This window comes from Aythya marila (assembly GCF_965140915.1).
Source record: "Aythya marila genome assembly, chromosome: 3".
Taxonomy (NCBI): domain Eukaryota; kingdom Metazoa; phylum Chordata; class Aves; order Anseriformes; family Anatidae; genus Aythya; species Aythya marila.
Genome location: NC_139044.1, coordinates 93,787,725 through 93,806,738, shown reverse-complemented (window position 1 = coordinate 93,806,738; position 19,014 = coordinate 93,787,725). Strand labels below are relative to the sequence as shown.

General features: G+C 37.2%; 1 protein-coding gene across 3 annotated transcripts in view; it reads right to left on the bottom strand.

Moving 5' to 3' along the window:
* The window catches only part of BMP5 (bone morphogenetic protein 5), a 55,510-nt gene that overhangs the window by 9,377 nt on the left and 27,119 nt on the right, over positions 1-19,014 (bottom strand). For all 3 annotated transcript variants that reach the window (XM_082756840.1, XM_082756841.1, XM_082756842.1), the window contains 2 exons: positions 16,753-16,901; positions 6,160-6,357 (listed from right to left, as the gene is read on the bottom strand). In XM_082756840.1, coding sequence (XP_082612966.1) covers positions 6,160-6,357; positions 16,753-16,901 — 347 coding nt within the window. The remainder of the gene's footprint in view (positions 1-6,159; positions 6,358-16,752; positions 16,902-19,014) is intronic.

The following is a 19,014-nucleotide window of genomic DNA, read 5'->3' as shown; positions in this document are numbered from 1 at the left end:
TGCTGACAATTGTTTGCCTAATGTATAGTCCAAAACTTCCAAGGCAGTGAAATATATAGCATTTGAGATAACCTGTTGCAGTGCTTCTCTATCTTTGTAGAAAACTCTTCCAAATAACTGTCCTAAATGATCTTTTCTGTGAATTTACCAATGGCTTCTTGTCAACTGTACCATTGCTTCTCTGAGTTCTTCTCACTTTCTCTGTGACTTTCTGAAGATGTGATAGCCAAAACTGAATACAGTGTGATGTAAAGTAAAACAATTATTTCCTATGACTTCTGGATGATTTTCCAGCTGTAGACCACAGAATGGGAATTTTAAAGCAAAATCACACTGCTGAATGATCAACTTCAGATTCCCTTTGTGATGTAATGCTGCCTAGTCATTTTAGGATTGTTTTGTATTTATATAAATCACCAGCACCATTGCAGAGTCACTATCTGACATTTTGAGTGTTCTGGAGTAGTGACTGGAGAATATTTCTCATGATTCAGAAATGGGAAATGTCACACCCATCTTCAAGAAGGGCAATCAGCCTAACCTCAGTTTCTGGGAAGGCTGTGTATCAAACCCTCCTGGAAGTCACATCAAGGCATATGAAGAACAAGAAGGTGTTTGGGAACAGTCAGCTTGGATTTACGAAGGCCAAACTGTGCCTAAACAACCTGACGGTTTTCTGTGATGAGTTGGCTAACTTTGTGGGCTGGTCAGAACTGGGTGTTCACATTGCTTTTTGGAAGGTTTTTGATATGGTCTCCCATAGTATTCTTATAGCCAAATCGATCAGATATGGTTTGAATGGGTAAAGAATATAACGAGTGGAAACTTGGCTGGACTGCTGGGCTCAGAGGGTTGTGATCAGTGGTACGAAGTCCAGCTGGCAGCTGGCTGCTACGGATGTCCCTCAAGGACCAGTACCAGTGCCAGTACTGTTTAATGTCTTTGTTAGCAACCTGGACAATGGGACAGAGTGTACTCTCAGCAAGTTCACAGAGGACACCAGACCTGGGGAGAGTCATCCATCATTCAAATTACCAATAAAATGTTGGACCAAATCAGATCCAGAATGGACTCAATGAGATATCATTAAAAATACCCATCCAAATTTTCCTTTTATTGGTAACATGCTATTTGAATATCTTTTTCTTTTCTTTTCTTTTCTTTTCTTTTCTTTTCTTTTCTTTTCTTTTCTTTTCTTTTCTTTTCTTTTCTTTTCTTTTCTTTTCTTTTCTTTTCTTTTCTTTTCTTTTCTTTTCTTTTCTTTTCTTTTCTTTTCTTTTCTTTTCTTTTCTTTTCTTTTCTTCTTTTCTTATCAAGCTATGTATATATCTTCTGTTGAAAACACCTGGGCCCCAAAATGTCTCCTGAGATGGTGTCAAAAACTGTGCACAGGTTGAGATATATCCATTTGCAGTTTTAAATAACTTGTTGTAATATTGTCATGAGTGTTAAGTTAGGCTACCTTATACCTATAGTATCCCAAACCCCATTTCTTTTTAAAGATGAGTACTACTTTCTTTCCTAGCCTTAGCATTTTCCTAGCATTCTCTTAGAATGAGCTATTTGTCAATGACAGTCATTAAAGATTCAGCTCAGTTCTCCACAGGTAACTAGTTACCTGCTGCCACGTCAGATACCCTCTGTTGCCCGGGGCAGGTAGGGCCAAAGTATATGCCCACATCCTATAGAACTCCTGTATCTTTCTGGAGCAGCCACCGAAAGCAAGGCAGGATACTCTAAGACATGATGAGTTTCCGAAAATCTATATGCTTTCAATAAAACCAAGACCCCTTACTTATCCCTTGTGCTGAATTGCCTGTGTCAGGTATGTTCTGCACTTACATTACAAGTAAGGGAAGTGCAAAGGAAATTTAAGTTCAAAAAAATTTGAACTGTCTTACTCTTTCTTTACAAAGATCTGTATACTGTTTTTCACTAATATCAGCATTTGTAGGAGGTAAATATTGAGCTTTTATGTTTCAGTCATTAATAAGAATTTTAAATTCAGTATATACAATGCAAGTCACATTGAAAAAAACAATCTATGACTGAAAAATGTGGGAAAGATATGCATATGAGACAGTTAGGGAAATCAAAATCTGTTTTTAGACTGCACCAAAGCAGTTAAACTAATGTAAGCTGAAGGTTGTGCTTTTGTAAGTTCTCTCAGTCATGACATTTCCATATTTAAGAATATGTACAGAAGTTTTTGTACCAGAATACAGCAGAAGTGTCTACAGTTAAAGGAGAAAGGCTACATAATAAATATGTGCATCACTGCTGAGACATGTTGTCTTGATATTCTGAATTACTTGAACATAGGTTAACCAGGGGTGGATGCACAGTCACACCACGTTACCTGATATGGTGGTCTGCATTTTATATGAAGACGTGAATCGGTAAACCATCTAATCCACACACCTATGAAGAAAGCTAAACTCAGGCAAATGTGTATTCCTTCCTTGAATTCTATCTTTCATACAAGACAAACATTGTGTCTATTGTAACATTGCATGTAAGTATCAAATGTGACATTTATAACAAGGTTTGGTGCCAAGCATCCAATTTCATATAATGCAGCTTCAAGGCCCATATGCTTATTCTGTCAAGAAGCAAAACTATAGGCCATTATGGGTAATTAAATGTTGTTCCCAACATTATCAGGGACGGCAGTTAGGGTCCAAACCCCTAGGTAGCAGAAGGAGTTATGGAAGGAGGGCAAGAAAATGTAATATTTTTTTAAAAGGATTATTATTATTATTTATTTATTTTGGCAGGGAAAATAAAGACATTGAGACATGACTACATCACATGTTCTTCATTAATAAGTGTGACATCAACCAATGAAATACAGGATATGCACAGTTAAGCACTGCTTTTTTTTTAATCTCATTGCATTATGACCAAAATTTATGTAATTCAGATGTGGTTATCCTCTAGTGCCTGATTATATATGTATCAATATATACTTTTTAGTAATGTTCAAAAAGAAAAAATAAAGTCAGACTTTGTTTCGAGGCAGTTATATGAGGTACTTCGGGAACAAATTGTCTTGTTTTGATTTTATTTTTTTTCATTTTATCTTCAGTTTGACTGCGATAGACTGGATAAGTAATAAACACTTCAATCCTCTGTGCAGGCAGGTGAGGTCTGAATGCTAAGTTTAATTTCTGTGTCTTTGCACTACACTGAGGTCATGTTCTTTTGAAGATTTTAGGAACATAGGGATGCTGGCACCAAATATGCTAACATTTACCCAGCTGGTATAATAATAACTGGTGCATATAGATTTTATTTTCTCTATTTTGTGTTTGTCTATGTCCTCATGAATAATTAAAAAATGTGTGTAATTCAGTGGAAGAACTGAGTTGCCCAGCAGGGTTGTCCTTTTTGATGTCCTGAGAATACAGTAAAGCTAATCAGTGGGGTCCAAAAACATAGAAAAGAAATTAGACAAAAAGCAAAAGACAAAAGGCAACAGGAAGGAAGAAGAAAAAGAAGAAAAAAAATGGGAAAAAGAAACAGAAAAAGATTAAGAGGGAAAAAAAAAAAAAGAGAGAGAGAGAGAGAGAAATTCAAAATAAAAGGAAGTAAGGACTGGAGTAAATTTGGGGAAAATATAACTGAACACTGTGACTTATAAGTGGCAACACACCTACCTGGCTCTGGCTACCTAGATGAGCATTTGTCACTGTCAAAGTCTGAGTTGGATGCTGTAGAACAAGCTTAGAAACAAGCACCTACATCACACAGTGACTTTTGCCCACCACTGTGTCATTTACTTCCACAGGGCCTTGCATCAGGGAGTAAATGATAATTGAATGTGGCATCACAGACCATTGTGAGGAGGAGGATGGGCAGTAATCTTTGGGATTTTCTTTGATGAAAAATGAGGAGAAGGATTGGAAACCTCTGGAAGCTGTGCAAAACTACGAGACTCAGCCTCCTCCCAGAAGCCTGCTGCAATGCAATGCATGCAATGCACTTGTCCAGTTCCGGAAGTTGGAATATAGGAGGAAAAGGGCATAGCTTTTCCCTCATAGCAGGCTGTGCTTGTTTGCTGTGAAGATGCAAAGATATGGGAAATAAGAATGTGTTCTCTCATTCACATCATTTTTTCACATTACAACATCTGGATAGAATCTGCACATATTACCTTTGCAGTCATCAATGTCCTCATTCACAGATTTTAATTATTTTTTTTTTCACTTACAGCATGAAAATTCCCATCACTGATCTTTAAGGGCCCACAAACAAAAGGAGTTTGTTTATGTGTGATATGGGGACTGCTGGTGCAAACTGCAAGGCAACAGCATGAAAGTCAGTTTACTGTGGTGCAGAAGCTAGTCCTACAAGCAGTTTTGTTAAGGAGGACATTGCTATGTGAGGCTGTGGTTACTCATCTACATGTAGCTTTGCCACCTATTCCAGCCTGCCCACATCTTGCCACCCCCATCTCCAGTCACAGGTTGCTGCCTCTGCCTTGATGCAACTGCACATGCAATTGCTTCTTAATCTAATTTTGTTCTAACACTAAGGTTTTCTGAAGCTAACAAGCTTTTGGACAGAAATATGGCATGGATCAACATATACAGTGATGCATATCTATGGTTATGCAGGCTGGGGCCCTAAAGAGGTTAGGAGAAAATTTGTTTCATAATGCACATTTCACTAGAGATATTCTGATTTTTCTTGTTTTACAGCAGTTCTGGAGCAAGACTGGATGCATAAATGAGGCTGACCAGTGTTTTGAGACATACATACAACTCTTCATGAGGCAATTCTCATTCTGATGCAACTTGCTGGCATGTGTTAAGGCTGATTTTTTTTCCCAAGTTAAGCCAGCAGGGAGCTTGTGTTCATCTTCCCTGTTATAATCAAGCAGGCTTAACAAACCTGTTCAGTTTTCATTTCCTCATGGACTAGAAAGAAGGGATTCAATTTGAAGTATGATACTTATATTTAGGTACCTTAAAAGTACTGTGCACTTAGATTAGTTTTTCAATACATATATATACATATAATTCTCAAAATTAGTAGAAATATTTTCCAGAAAATGTTAGAAGACTTTAACTTTTTTTTTTTCTGTTTTTGTTCAGAGAGAATATTATTTACCCTGGAGCTAACAGAGAGTATTTTAGATTTAATGCAGTTACAAAGAGCATGTTTAACTGTATTTGAAGAAAACAAAACCAAAAACAACACAAGAAAACCTCACGTTGTACTATTCAGTCCTGAGCCCTTTTATGAAAATAGCAGAAGTGCATTGTATGGTAGCAGGAAAATAGAAGGAACGGTTTCTGCAGAACCAAAGCTGATCAAAATAGTATCATCCAAAAGGCAAATTCATTTCTTTTTCTGAAGTGAATGGATCTAGGGCTAGCATAAGCTAGCAAATTTAACTGATGTGCGTGCTTAAATCACATCTGAGTTACAAGACTTCTGAAGAAGTTTAAATAGATAATAAGGAGAGAATGCTTAGTCAGTATCACTTTATAAGTAATGGATAATAATACCTTTTTGATATAGGGCATGTTTTGTTTTGTTTTGTTTACTAATAAGAAGTTAAAATTGCCTAGTTGGCAACTTTTTTGTTATTTATTTCTAATTGCTCTCCTACAATATTGACTGATGGGATTTAAAAGTTAGTTGTGCAGATGTTATAGTTGTTTGTGTTATAGTTACACAGAACACTAGAAAACCTTTCAATATTCAAAAACAAACAAACAAACAAAGCAATTATAAACAGAGATCCATAGTGCCTTTATAAATGTTAGGAGCTTTACAAAACCTAGGATCTTCAGAAGGAACACGTGCATCCCTCTAAGTCACCTACCTCAGAAATAACTATGTTCCAGATCTGCAAATGAAACTAGAGAAACAGCGGTACATTTTTTTCTACCTACACCTCAAATACAAATAAAATTAAGTCATACATGTAAGTGAACCAACTCACAGAAGGTAGATCATGCTCAGAGCCAGCATAACAAAAGAGGTTTAAGCAAAGCTATGGGGGCAGGCAGAAACAGGGCAGGAACACAGTTTCTGACAGCTCAGCCAATGAGCAATGTCTTGTTAAGCTACTGAGACACCACTGCATTTGAGCAGGTGCCCATAACTCCTGTAAACATGGACTAGTAAATCATAGCTTCGTCTTACCCCCAACACTTGGCATCCTAGAAGACTCCTGATGACTACTAGATTTGTTGCGGTTCTGATTTTTCCTTTTATTGTTGGCTGCTCGGACAGAACGGAAAAGTACTTCGCTCGCCTTGAAGAATGCAACCATGAATGGCTGTTTTGACTGAGGCCCTTGTCTTCCAACCAGGCCAGCAGATTTAACATTGATACTTCGACCTATAAAGCAATGGAAATCACAAGTTATATACATTATGTGAAGTTCTGCCCCTCCTGAAGCCACACTGAGATTTCCACCAGTGACTGAAGGAAGGCAAGGATTTTGCCCATAACCTTGAAGTTACATGAATAGAAATCCTAACCTTCTTTTGTTTAAGAGAACTTAAAGGACAAAAAATTCAACAGTTTACAAAAGTTTCAACAGCTTTACAGGTAGTTTGTCATTGCATGAAAGTACAGTCTCCATACACTGTATATATTATTCAATACATGGATATTTTAATTCAGTCTCATGTATACAATTATAGAAATGAAAAAATAAATGAGTCCCATTAAGATCTATAGGCTATCAAAAGGATAATGTAATGCAGTCATCTAGTTTTTGCATCGCTTGGGTGTCAGATGTGGAAACTTATATCCCCAAAGCAAATACATGGCAAAGAGAAGCGTGGATAATAAATATACCTCTGCTTTAAAAACAAATATTGTACAGTGTTACTCAAACTGATGTCCATTCACTAGTAAAAGTAGGAAGGTGTTCAGTTGCTCAAGAGAACAGGGTTTGAAATATGGACTTTATTGATTTTGGTTCGGTACCCAAGGGATGTGCATATTTCTCTAAAATATTTGTTCAGCCAGGACCATGTGGTAGCCTCACTATACTATAGGATCTAAACCTCAGTAAAAGAAAAGAAAGCAAAACAAGTCACTGAAACTGCATCAGTGACATTTTAGCAAATAAACCCTTGCTCTTAACAGAATTTATTTTGGCAGCATAAACACTTTTGTGCATACGTGTATTATGCAGAGCCCTTCAACCGTCAGAAAACGAGACAGTGTCATGTGAAGCTGTGCAGCTGTGCTGGGTGGGGGACACAGAGGTCCTTTAAATGGGGAGGCGCAGGCACAAGCATCGCCCGCGCTGCGGCATCAGGGCATCGGAGGACTCCTCTAAACTGGCTGGAAGCGTTTGTTGCGTAGACAACAAAGGAGCATCTGCCTCGCTAACCTGCAATACTGTTAGCTTAATCACCCTGAAAGAGAACTTACAAATAAGCCTAGGAATCAACCTTATAGAAATAAGCATATAGGTTTCCTTTTCAAACACAAACGTACAGTGGCTGTACGCCAGAGTCTATATTTCTTAGAAAAACTCTATCACTGGCGTAAATGAAAGAGGCAGTTTGATTTGTGGTTAAAGTAGTTTCCATTCTACTTCCACTGTAACAAATGTATTAATTCAGCTCAGACTTCCTCCTTCTGGCAGCCCTTTTGCAGTAAAAAGAGAAATTAGAAGTTCCAGCCAAATACCATACCTTGAACTGACCCACTTCAATACATAAACACTTTTACAACATGTTTATTCAGGTGTAGCACTTTAAATTGGTTTAAGATGTTTCCAGTGACAGAGAGCCCAGCAAAGGCAGGAGAAGAACTGAGAAAGTTAGCAGTTATGGAGCAGAGTAATTGGCAACATATTCTGAACAATTTTGATAATTACTTTTTTGACTGCAAGGGAAAAATATATTTGTTGAAGCTTCTGATTTCATTTTAAATGACTTTTTAGTCTTGTGTTTCTTTAATTCTTCTTTTCATGTATTTATGTATGTAACTATTAAATAATTCAGTAACATTAATTTCTGTATGTTCAAATATTCTGTTGCAAGTCAGATATGAAAAACTGTACAGACTATTCTCTATTCATTGAACATGGACAAACCAACCTCTTACCACAAAGTTCCAAGTTTCCCCTCATTTCTAGAGGGAATATTTTTTATTATTTTTCTTTATTTTTTGTTCCAATGACTTTCAGAATTTTAATTTTATCTGTAAAAGATTAATACCTTACTGGTGGACATTTTAAGAATACTTTTAGATTTATATACTGAGTGCTGTAAAGATGTGTGTAGGTTTTCTGAATTTAAATCTAGGTTCTCTGAATTTACAATGGTGGATATTGTGTGCGAAGCAAAATATCCTTCAAACCAATGTGAACTCCCTTTAAAATAACTTTTAATATTATTAAGTTTCCTCTGGGTTTCCTTTAGACTTCAGCAATGAGATGACTATTAAGATTCCACAAGTTAGGGCTTACTTACTTATTCAGGGTATAGAGATATACCATAAAAATTAAGCCTGTAACCCACAGCCTTTTTACACACAGAAACAGTTTATGTGACTTTATTCCTTTATTTGTTTGATCTTTTAAGCAGCCAGCCTGAGTTTTTAGGACCCGTTTTTTCAGTTCATGAATAGTATATGCACTGAATCTGCTCCTAGTGAAGTTAAGACAAAAATGTTTATTGGCTTCAATGGGTTCATCATCAAATTTCTCTCTCTTGGTTTATCATATACCTTAGCTTAACTCTGACCTTCAGACGACGAAGCAATCAAAATATACACTGCCCTTGAGACACTAAATTTCTTCTGAGGAGGCTCTCTGAACTGTTTGGTTTTGAAGTTCAAACTATTTTGAAATTCAAACTACATATGTCTCCATTTTAGGTTGCTTCTGTGCAAAAGAAAGTTTGTATTTACAGAACTTCTATTGTCCTTTAGTGAAAACCGCTGAAAAACATCAAGCATTTTGCTATAGCAGGAGCTCAGTCAAAGTCTTGTCATAGTCTTGCAGACCACACCTTTTTCTGTAGCATGGATTTCAGGACACAGTAAGAAAAATCTTACCCTAACCTGAACTGGTCTTTGTAGCAAGAAGCATCCATGGGCTTCACTTTTAGTAAGTGGTTGTAGTTTATCATTTATAGTAACCATTTATAAAACCTTTCTCTTGGCCTCAGTGGCAACTGGAAATTCAGGTCTCTCTACCACAGTTGTTCCCTACTGTGATACTTGAGCAGCATTTCCTAAAGTCACCTGAGTGGCTCAGGTTGACCCCATATCTTCCCTGACGGCTTCACCCAACTGGAAAACCAAAAGAGCAAGGTGTATCTCTACCTCTCTTGAGAATGTCTGAAGAAGAATCAAATATGGTCAAGCATTCTGAAACCGGCTTTATTTTTATACTTCTATCATATCTTTAATCCTAAGGATTTCAAAGATTTATTTTTTTTTTCAGACTGTATAGATGCACACAATGTAAGAAACCAGCAGTTGGTGATGCCCACTTCACTGAACCTAGCCACTGCATTTGAGATACACCTAGCAAAAATAAATAAGTGCAATAGATGGACTTTGTGCAGGGACAATCTAGAGCCGTTGTATTCCTCTTATTCTGGCATGTGCTTTTCAATCCTGCTATGATAATTTATTGTCTCTTTTCCATATTGACAGGTATATTCAGGGACTTAAAACTTGTTTAAAGCATTATGTCCCAAATCTGCTCAACTCCTTACTTCTTATTCATATGATTCTGAGTCCTTGGCAAGATGTGTTTGTTTAACTTGGCATTTAAACTTATTTTTGGCTTTTCTTCTATTTGATAGTAAAGTGCCCTTAGCAGTTTGCATAAAAGGTTGTGTGGAAGTGCTGGTCTGAGTGACTGAACTGAATTAATATTATTTCCTTTTTAACATTCTCTTATAATAAAGGAACATCTGTTTCAAAAATAGCTGTGACATTCAGCTTAAAAGGTACTACCTCAACAATGCTATTAATTTCTTTTTTTTTTTCTTCTTTTTTTTTTCTTTTTTTTTTCTTTTTTTCTTTTTCTTTTTTAAACCTACAGAATAAGAACAGCACTCAGGATAAACACTCTGGAGCTATTTGTTGTGTCACTCCTTTGAATGGTTTTCTGCTGTCACATGCAGTAACAGCATACACCTCCTTTCATAAACTGATTGAGTCCCATCTTAAAAATTCATTTTCTTCCCCAGCTACTCCAAATGGAAATGCAAGAGCTTTTCAAGCTTTCAATAATAATCTGTCTCACAGTCCTGACTTGGAGAGATCACCTCATTTTTCATGGCATTCTGAATCCTGACTTTTTCTGAGATCGCCAGCATGGATGCCAGTGACAGTGGTAAGATTTGTGACCTGGCTCTCTCTCCTCATGCAATATATATTTTATGTAAGGCATTGAGCAGACACTAATTTTGCAAGAGCTTTCAGCCATTATGTGTTTTGGCCAGATTTACACTGGCAACACAGGACAACGAGTGATTCCAAGATCCATTATTTTGTCCTGAGTCATCGAACTGCAGCAAACCACTCATTTTGTTATGAAAAACAAGCACTTATTTACTTTCAAAAGTGTTCAACAAGCCACAAAACACATTTTACAGATTAACCACTACTTCTAGGTCACAGTAGTTATTTTGGTAATAATTTTACATATTTGTAGATAGAATTATGAAATTCAGTGATGTTGGGAATTCATTTCTGGTCTGTTGAAAAAAATACCAAAACATTCCAATGACACATCTATGGTTTTCTTCTTGTGGGGAGTGATCCCCATGAAGACTGGGGAAGTCCTTTTGGAGAAAGACCCTGAGTATACAAGGTCCAATAATGTCTAACTTGAGCAAACACACTTCTAAGGTTCTGAGTCTGAAAGCTCACTAGGTAGTTTCAAAATTAGATAGAAATTTGCTTGATTTCTCATGCTTGAACAGTGTTCTTGTGAGCAATGGGACTTCATGGAAACAACAGAATTGAGGGAGAGTTTGGCTATCAAAGCTTAAATAAAGATTTATTTAAAAAATGAAAAAAGAAAAGCTAACAACACAAATATGATGGTCCATATATAAGGCATCCACAATCTTCCAACTCTGAAGTATTTTATACTCTCTCTACTGGATTACCTCCATAAACTGTTGCACAAACTTTTCCTTTGGTGGACACATTTATCTACATGGACATAAAATACAGCTTTTGAAACAAGTTTCATGTATTTTATTGACTTGTCTGCTCCCTGGAGGCTTTAAGGAATTCTGAAAAATGGGTGGTCTTGGATGGTCTGCTGTGTCATTTTCCGAGGCTTCGCAGCTTTAGTCAAAACTGAAGTTCCAGCCTTTGTTATTAAAATCTTACATTCTGTTGTTTTTATTCTGTTCAGTTAAATGAATTTTGCATATCTTTTTTTTTTTTTTTTTTTTGTGTGTTGATTTTGGTATTCATAAAGCTCTTGAAGAAATCACTTGGGATAATTTGTGAACACGTTAGGAACCATGGCATGTTGTATAATGCAGCAGGACCATGTATGCTTACACAAAAAAATCAGATGTAATCATACACAAAAACTCTTAAGTGCTTGATTTATCCTTTGTATTTAGTGTATTTAAACTGTGAATTGTCTATGGGAGCCCTAAGGCTTTTCTGAACAGTTAAGAATTTGTTCAGGAAGACCATAAAACAAGGAAAGATTAGATTAATTGGTCATCCACGAAAGTATAAAATGGATAAAAAAGTTCTGAATGAAACTAAGCAAAAACTCTTACTATTATTATTCCTAAACTACTGGTTTAGAAACTACTGGTTTAGCTTAGATGCTGATGTATTCTTCATCTGCCTGGGAAGCAGGGCAGGGGGGGAGATGCACAGCCAAACAGCCAGGACCAGTATGCTCCAGTGTGCACTGGTGGCAGGGGCAGGAGCCTCTCTCAAGTAAGTGTGCCCGTACTAACACAGAATGTGTTCACGTTGCTGGTTACAAGCAGATGCATGAAAATGCTGATGGTATTTCTGACCCAGCTGGAAACAGGTTACACCTATTTGCAAAAAGTAAGGGGTGCCCTGGAGCGCTCCCAGGTGCTGGAGCTGGACCATCCGCACTTCTTGGGGCCACCCAAGGTGCTGTTACCATGCTCACGGCCAGTGCCAGCTGTCCCCAGGCTCTCCTGTGGTGGCTGCCATGTGGCCACCCTTTTTCTGGATGCTGAGAGAGTCGTCCCTCTGGCTTGTTTCACACCAGCAGAGCTCAGTGCCCCACAGTATTCCCAAGCATGTTTAATTTACTCATATAACTTTGGCCAAAGTCAGCTCTGAACCAGAACTCATGTAGCTGTACTTAGGCAGTGCTTGAGCCCAAGCTAATAAAACCTGCTGAGGGGCAGGATATATTAGCTTGGGTTCAGTGCTGTGCTAACATGGCTATATGGCTTCCAGATGGCTCAGAATTTAGGCAGAGCTATTGCCTGCCAAAGTCCATATATATATCAATATATATATATATCCTAAATTCCCCCACTGTAAGGACGCTAATGAAGGTGAAATCACTCCTGATGATTTTGCCTTGTAAATACCAGCTCCACCAAAGAACTTAAATGTGACAACCCAGCATCATCCTCTGGTCTACCTGCCAGATACTGTGGTCACATAGGGTAGGTGCCAAGGTTGACTGGGGCAACCTCGGAATGAGATTAGTAACACTGAGTGTTGTAAAGGAGAGGTCAAGGCCAACGTGAAAGTGTGCAGCCAACTGCCTGTAAGAGCCAGGGTGTTGCCACAGTTTGTTATGGGTTAAAAGCAATTTGGCCACCTCCTGCAGTGCATTCCCCAGAAGAGAAGGTGGACATGCTGCCTCTAAAAGCTTCATAGGAGAAAAGGAAAGGACCTTGAAAGTCCCAGGCTGAGATGAGGAGAAGGTAAAAAAAAAAAAAACAACCAAACAACCAACCAAACAAAAAAAACCAGGGATATAGGGTCTCCTAGTGTCTCCCCCATGACACTGAAGAAGCAGCTCCCCAGTCTTTCTTGTAGCATGTAGGAGTAGGAGCCAACGTCCCCTTCCAGGGGACACATGTAGTAGTGTACCCAAGTACGTGCTGGAGAAAGACTTGGCCTTCCCCAGCCTTCACTTGGATCAGGGAACCTATTTTTGTTCAAGTTTCCCTTTGCTCTGAGGAAAAGAATAAAATACCTGAAGTAAGAGTCAGTCAGGGAACTGAAGATTGTTGTTGTCTGCCTACCTCAAACAGCAAGGAAGTCTAAGAAAACCTGCCTTAGGACTACATGATAACAGAAATCACCTTAATCAGCTTGGGTTTTTCAAAGTACCAACTCTGTGATGCACAGGCTGATGGAAAATAAGCTGAGAGCCATGGCAGCAGTCCATGGCAGGAAAACACATAGAAGTACAGGCTACGAAGGCTACCCAGGATGTTATATTGAAGTGTGTATATTTGGGATCTGTTTCTTTTTTTTTTTTTTTTTTTCTTATGGATCAACAGTAATCATAGTTACACGCTTTCTCGCTCTCCCATTTTCTGTAGACAACATTAGGTTCTCCTCAGCACTGACATAAACAGCAAAAAGAAGGCTCTTGCAGATTTGTACTTCTCCATTAGAAGTGATGTGCAAATTGCTAACTTCTAATTATAAAAATGTTAAGTGTTAATACAAAGGTGCTGACTCACTGGAACATGTTTTAAGTCATAGGACACATATGGTATATATACAGGAAAAGCATCACATGGAGCATTTCAAATCGTTTCTGCATCTGCATTGATTTTATGCTGCAATTCATCTAACACCCGCACTTCCATCAGTGTGAAAATGATCACCTCTCATTTTAAACACCATGGAGAGTTTTGGTGTCAAAAGGAGGGAAATGGCCAAAAGGAGATGCTGTAGAATGCTGAGGAGACTTTAAAAAAGAGAATCAAAAAAAAAAAAAAAAAAAAAAAAAGAACCTTAATTTACCACAGCCCCAGGGAAACAGTGCATTATATGTTGACAGCTTCCATATGTGTCATGCAAACCTTTATTCTTACTGTTCAAAATAAAATGTCCCATTAAGAGAAAAAGTCTACATTTCATGTGAAAATGATGCGTATGATACCAAATACTGTCTTAAAGAGAAAAGAAAACACATTCCAATGTCATGTGGCTTTTTGTATTTTTTCAGCATTTTCAAAGGGGGGAAAATATGAATTACAGCAACCAGACATTGTTCCAGAGTTGTTTTTATCACACTGTTATATTAAATAGCTACTTTTTTTTTTTTATTCCTTACATAGACATTATTATTTTATATGTATCTTCTTCAGGGATCACTAGAGAATTTTATCTCCACAAGTAATTGCTTAAAAAGTCACTGAAAGACAACCATAAGAAAGATTACTATTAATGATAATGATAACAACACAGTAGCACCCTGAAGTCTCAGAAATTACCAGGGTCTTATCACAAATATCTCTCCAGTTATGGGGGCAGACCTCCTATACTTCCCATAAACATAATGGGCAGCTGAAGGCATGTGGAAAGGTACTTCAGACCTGCATGGCCTGAAGTTTCCTTGAGCCAATGGCAGGTTTTTCTATTGCTTTGAATGAGTCCCTGGGTTTTGGTAGGGAAGTGGTTGGAGGAAAGGTGGGTGGGGTTCTCTGGGTTGCAAACAGAGTCCACTACAAACTGAGTCATGTACAAAAATTCATGTTTCATCTGTACACAAACATGTCATTCGACTGCTGGTGTTTCTAATAGCTTCCAGAAGTAACAGCAACCCAATAAAAATAATCAAAGCCTTAAGAGCAAAATTGTAAGAGCATGAAAGGATGATTTTCCTTATGCTAAAATGAAGCGGTATAGCACAGGTCTTCCCAATAGTTTTGAGAATTCTAAATTTTGAGAATTCTCTGGAAGGGCATTCTTCTTGCATGAATAAACTGAAAAGGGAACAGAAAGTGAGGAAAGAGGAGAATTCCCTCCTCACTTGAGCAGCTGTGTTGAGAAATTCAAATAAGTGAGGTGCAGAAGGTAAAGCTGCCTGTGGCTTTGGAATTTAAAATAGAAAATTATCTATCACCTTTCTGATCTTGGGAGTAAGACAGAGGAAATATTTATATAAACTGTTCTTTTACAATTTCTTCAGTGTATTAATCTAAAGGTTTCCTTTTATCCATACAAACTTTCCTGCTGTTTCCTGCTGTTTCCTGAATGAATATAAGGTTGAGGCTAGAACCAACAAATTGCTAGTTCCAGGATTTCTTAATGAGTGCCTTTCATGGGTATTTCATTTTCAAGAATTTCTTTTTTTGAATCTCTGGGGGGGGGGGGGGGGTGCGTGGGGGGGGAGGACTGTTAAGGATGGAGTTTATTCTGGAACAGCAAAACTGGCTGGGAGCCAGTCCACCTCATTGGATGACTGACGGAGGTGTCACCTCTCCAAAATGTTAAGGTCTTAAAACTGGCCTTAACAAAACCATGCCCATGCACAGCTCATGCTCAGGTGTAGGCCATTTGAAGAGTCGAATGCAGCAGCAATGTGGTCAACTTAGTATCCGTGCCTTCCTTTTCTGCTGACTGTATCTGAACTTTGTGAGCAATGTTAGGTGAAATTGTGCACCCCAGTTCAAGGCTTTTCACAGCACTGTGCCTAAAGGAGGACATCAGAGCCCATGGCAGCCTTTTCCATAACTCTCCAGCAGCCAGAGCACTTGCCAGAGAAGTATGAGGGGCTTTGTTCACAGCCCAGCTGAGCCTGAGGGAGAATGCAGATCAAAAACAATGAGAAAATATAGCCAGAACAAAGAAGAAAAAAAATATATATTAATCCTTACACCAGGGTTTCTTCTGCTACTCATTAACATTATGTCAGCTAAGGTTTAGATTAACTGGCATCATAGATCCCCTGACCTCTGACACAGAAAGCTTTTTGACAAGAAAGAGCCAAATCTGAAAGTTTGCTTGTAAAGTAATACAGATTAAGTGAACCATCACAGAAAAAAGGTATATAATTCTCTTTGTATTAGTTTCTAAATAAGTCTAAGAAAGAACACCTCTAAAAACCGTGTTTTGCACTGAGATGCATTTTCACTTTTTAATAAACTGTATAACTGTGAATAATGTAGTAGTCGAGTAAATTTGTCCTATAAAAAACCCACAGTTATTACTTCAGATTTGTTAGAATTCTTTCTAATTTTCAGCAAATAAATTTTTTCAAGATTTCAAAGTTTTGACCCATTTCAAGGTAAAAAAGTTTTGAGGTTAATGTTTTTTTTGAAGGATAGAAAAACAATTTCCAAATTACCCTATTCTTAACCTCTCTACAGCATTAGTATCAGGGTCTAGGAGGTCATTTCTGAAATATTCAGAGGTTGTTTTATACCTTTCTCCATGCTTCAGCCCAGAAAGATATTTAGAAACTTTATAAACTAAAAATTCCACAAATCTGCTAGAATGTCCTAACTGCATGTAGGTAATCATCAGTGGAAGAACATTAAAATGGAACTTGATTTTTCATGTAAGAACTTTTATCCCAAACTTCATTTAATTTAGCTTGATTCAGTTAGCCTTATAATTGTTATATTCTACAGAATTAAGAACAATAAACAGTTTCCAGACCGTAGCTGCAGCAGGACAAGCCTATGTTCTTCATTTATAAACCCTCCATGGATTGCCACCCAGCAGAGTTAAAAAACACCCATCCAGAAAAGGTTCAGGGCAACAGGATGACAAGAGCATATACGGACTTATGATCTATAGTAAATCTCTTACCGTCCCCAGTTTCAGCGCAGAGCTGCAAGCCCAGATTGTTCTGTGGATTAATCACCCAGTGATTGCTGGTCACAGTAATGTCAAACACAAACCAGCCCACATCAGAAGCTTGAGCCTTTCTTGTGTCTAACAGGAACAAGTCTGCATCCCTAAATTAAAGAAAATAGAAAGTTACGACATCCAAATATTATTACTTTTTGCCCTTAACTTCCTTGCTGACAATAACTTCCTCCAGCCCAAATGAATAATCCTTTGACACATCCTCATCATAACGCAGCATAGCATGTGCTGTAGCCAGCATATAATTGTTAAGTATAATATAGGTATTTCCCCTTACAAGCCTATCTGAAATGACTCTCATCATATGAAAGCTGCAGTTCTGGAAAATCTGAAAAATCTAGCTTCCTGATATAAATACACAAAATATGCAATTGAGACTGTGTATAAAGGATTCATCTTTCAGCACCAGAACGTCTCAGGAATATTAAATTTTATAAACCGTCCAGTGCAAAAGACAAAAAATGTCAAAATCACGTTCCAATTTCAACTAAATTCAAAGGAATAGCATTGCTAAAAAAGTCTGTTATTAATAACATATGACAGCAGTTATATCATATAACGAAACATGAATATATGACAGTTTCATATTAGTACAGATGTTTAGAAAATAAGTCTATATATCAAAGTAGAAATTATATATCGATTCAATAACGTAATTATTACATTTTAACCCTTGATTCCCTGGTATATTCTCAGATTTGTTCCCATGAAATTTTCCAGTAATTCAGAAGGGCTGCTCAGGGGAGTTAGTATAATTGTGTTACTAAATGTTTAGCATGGGTCGTTTATTTGTTCTGTTTTCACATATCTCCTGACACAATTGGTTCCAGAACCACATCTGTATCACAAATAATTTACTGCAATGAACATACTAAAAACAAGATATTTAACTCTCATCAGTTTCATTTTACATGCTTCTACAAAGCAGCACGCATTATTAGAAACTGTTTTCACCATTTAAGCCTTTTAAACTTAAATCTATTGTTAGAGAAACCTATTCCTTTTCTGCCATAAATAGTAATCAAAACAACAATACCAAGAAAAAAGTGTTTTACTTTACATTTTGACTGTCCAAAACAACTAAAGACAGACTTGGCTTGCACGGACCTTAAAGCTGAATTGTTACCTTACAGACAGCATGAATATATGCTTAAAGAAGTAGGAGAGATGGAAACAGTCTTTGTGTATAATAAGTAAATTTAAAATTATGACATTCCTGTCACTGTATTCTTATGCTGCTTAATCACAATGACATGGTAGGAATTTACTGTTTTATCTTGACTAACCACTTTACACGTACTACAAGCCTTTTACACTGAAAAAACATCTTGCTTAGCTCTTGAAACAGTGCTTGTTCAACGCTTAGAAAAATAAGACAAAATGCACTCAGACAAGCATACAACATTTGCTTACATGTGAGAAATATCTACATAATCAGGTCAAAGAGCTCAGCAACAATGAAGGATTTTTTTTTTTTTTTTTTTTTTTTTTTTTTAGGTAAAGGAAATTGAAAGAGCTTTCTTTAAATTTGTCTTTTTGCCTTCCTTTAAGGGATAATCTTTTGCTGGGCTCGTACCGTTTGTGTTCTAATAGAACACTGTGAATGACCACACAAGGAGAAAACATACCTTCTCCCTCTGGAGCTAACATGAAAACAGTCTTACGATTTAAAAGAGCCTGACTCGCTACACTAGCACTGAACAAATTAACAACGTACCACAAGCTCATAAATAGTACTCTCTGGAGTCTTAAATGCCCATTTTTTCTCTAATAAGCAGTTTTATCAGAACTTTAAAACTGAATGGTATAATTCTGAATGCGACAGGCTTTGACATGGTTATTTGTAAATATATTGTGTATCATTCAATAAATTTAATAGAAAACTGTAAAACTGTTTAGAATATAAAGTATTGCAATATTACAGTGCCATAATTTCACATTTGTATTGTCTCCTCCTGGAATACATAATCATTTTCCCATATAGATTCTGTCAGCTCCAAACTTTGCTGTGAATAATATAAAAAGTCCTCAAAAGTCAGTGTGTGCAATATCTAAGTGCCAGCTCAGAATAGGGGACTACTAATGGTGCAGCCCAGAAATCTGTATAAAAGATAGATTTTCTCCTGCAGTGTGGCTTTATTATTCTGTACAGCAGCAGAAATTCACACCACTTTGTCTTGGCATTGATATGTCAATCTTCTT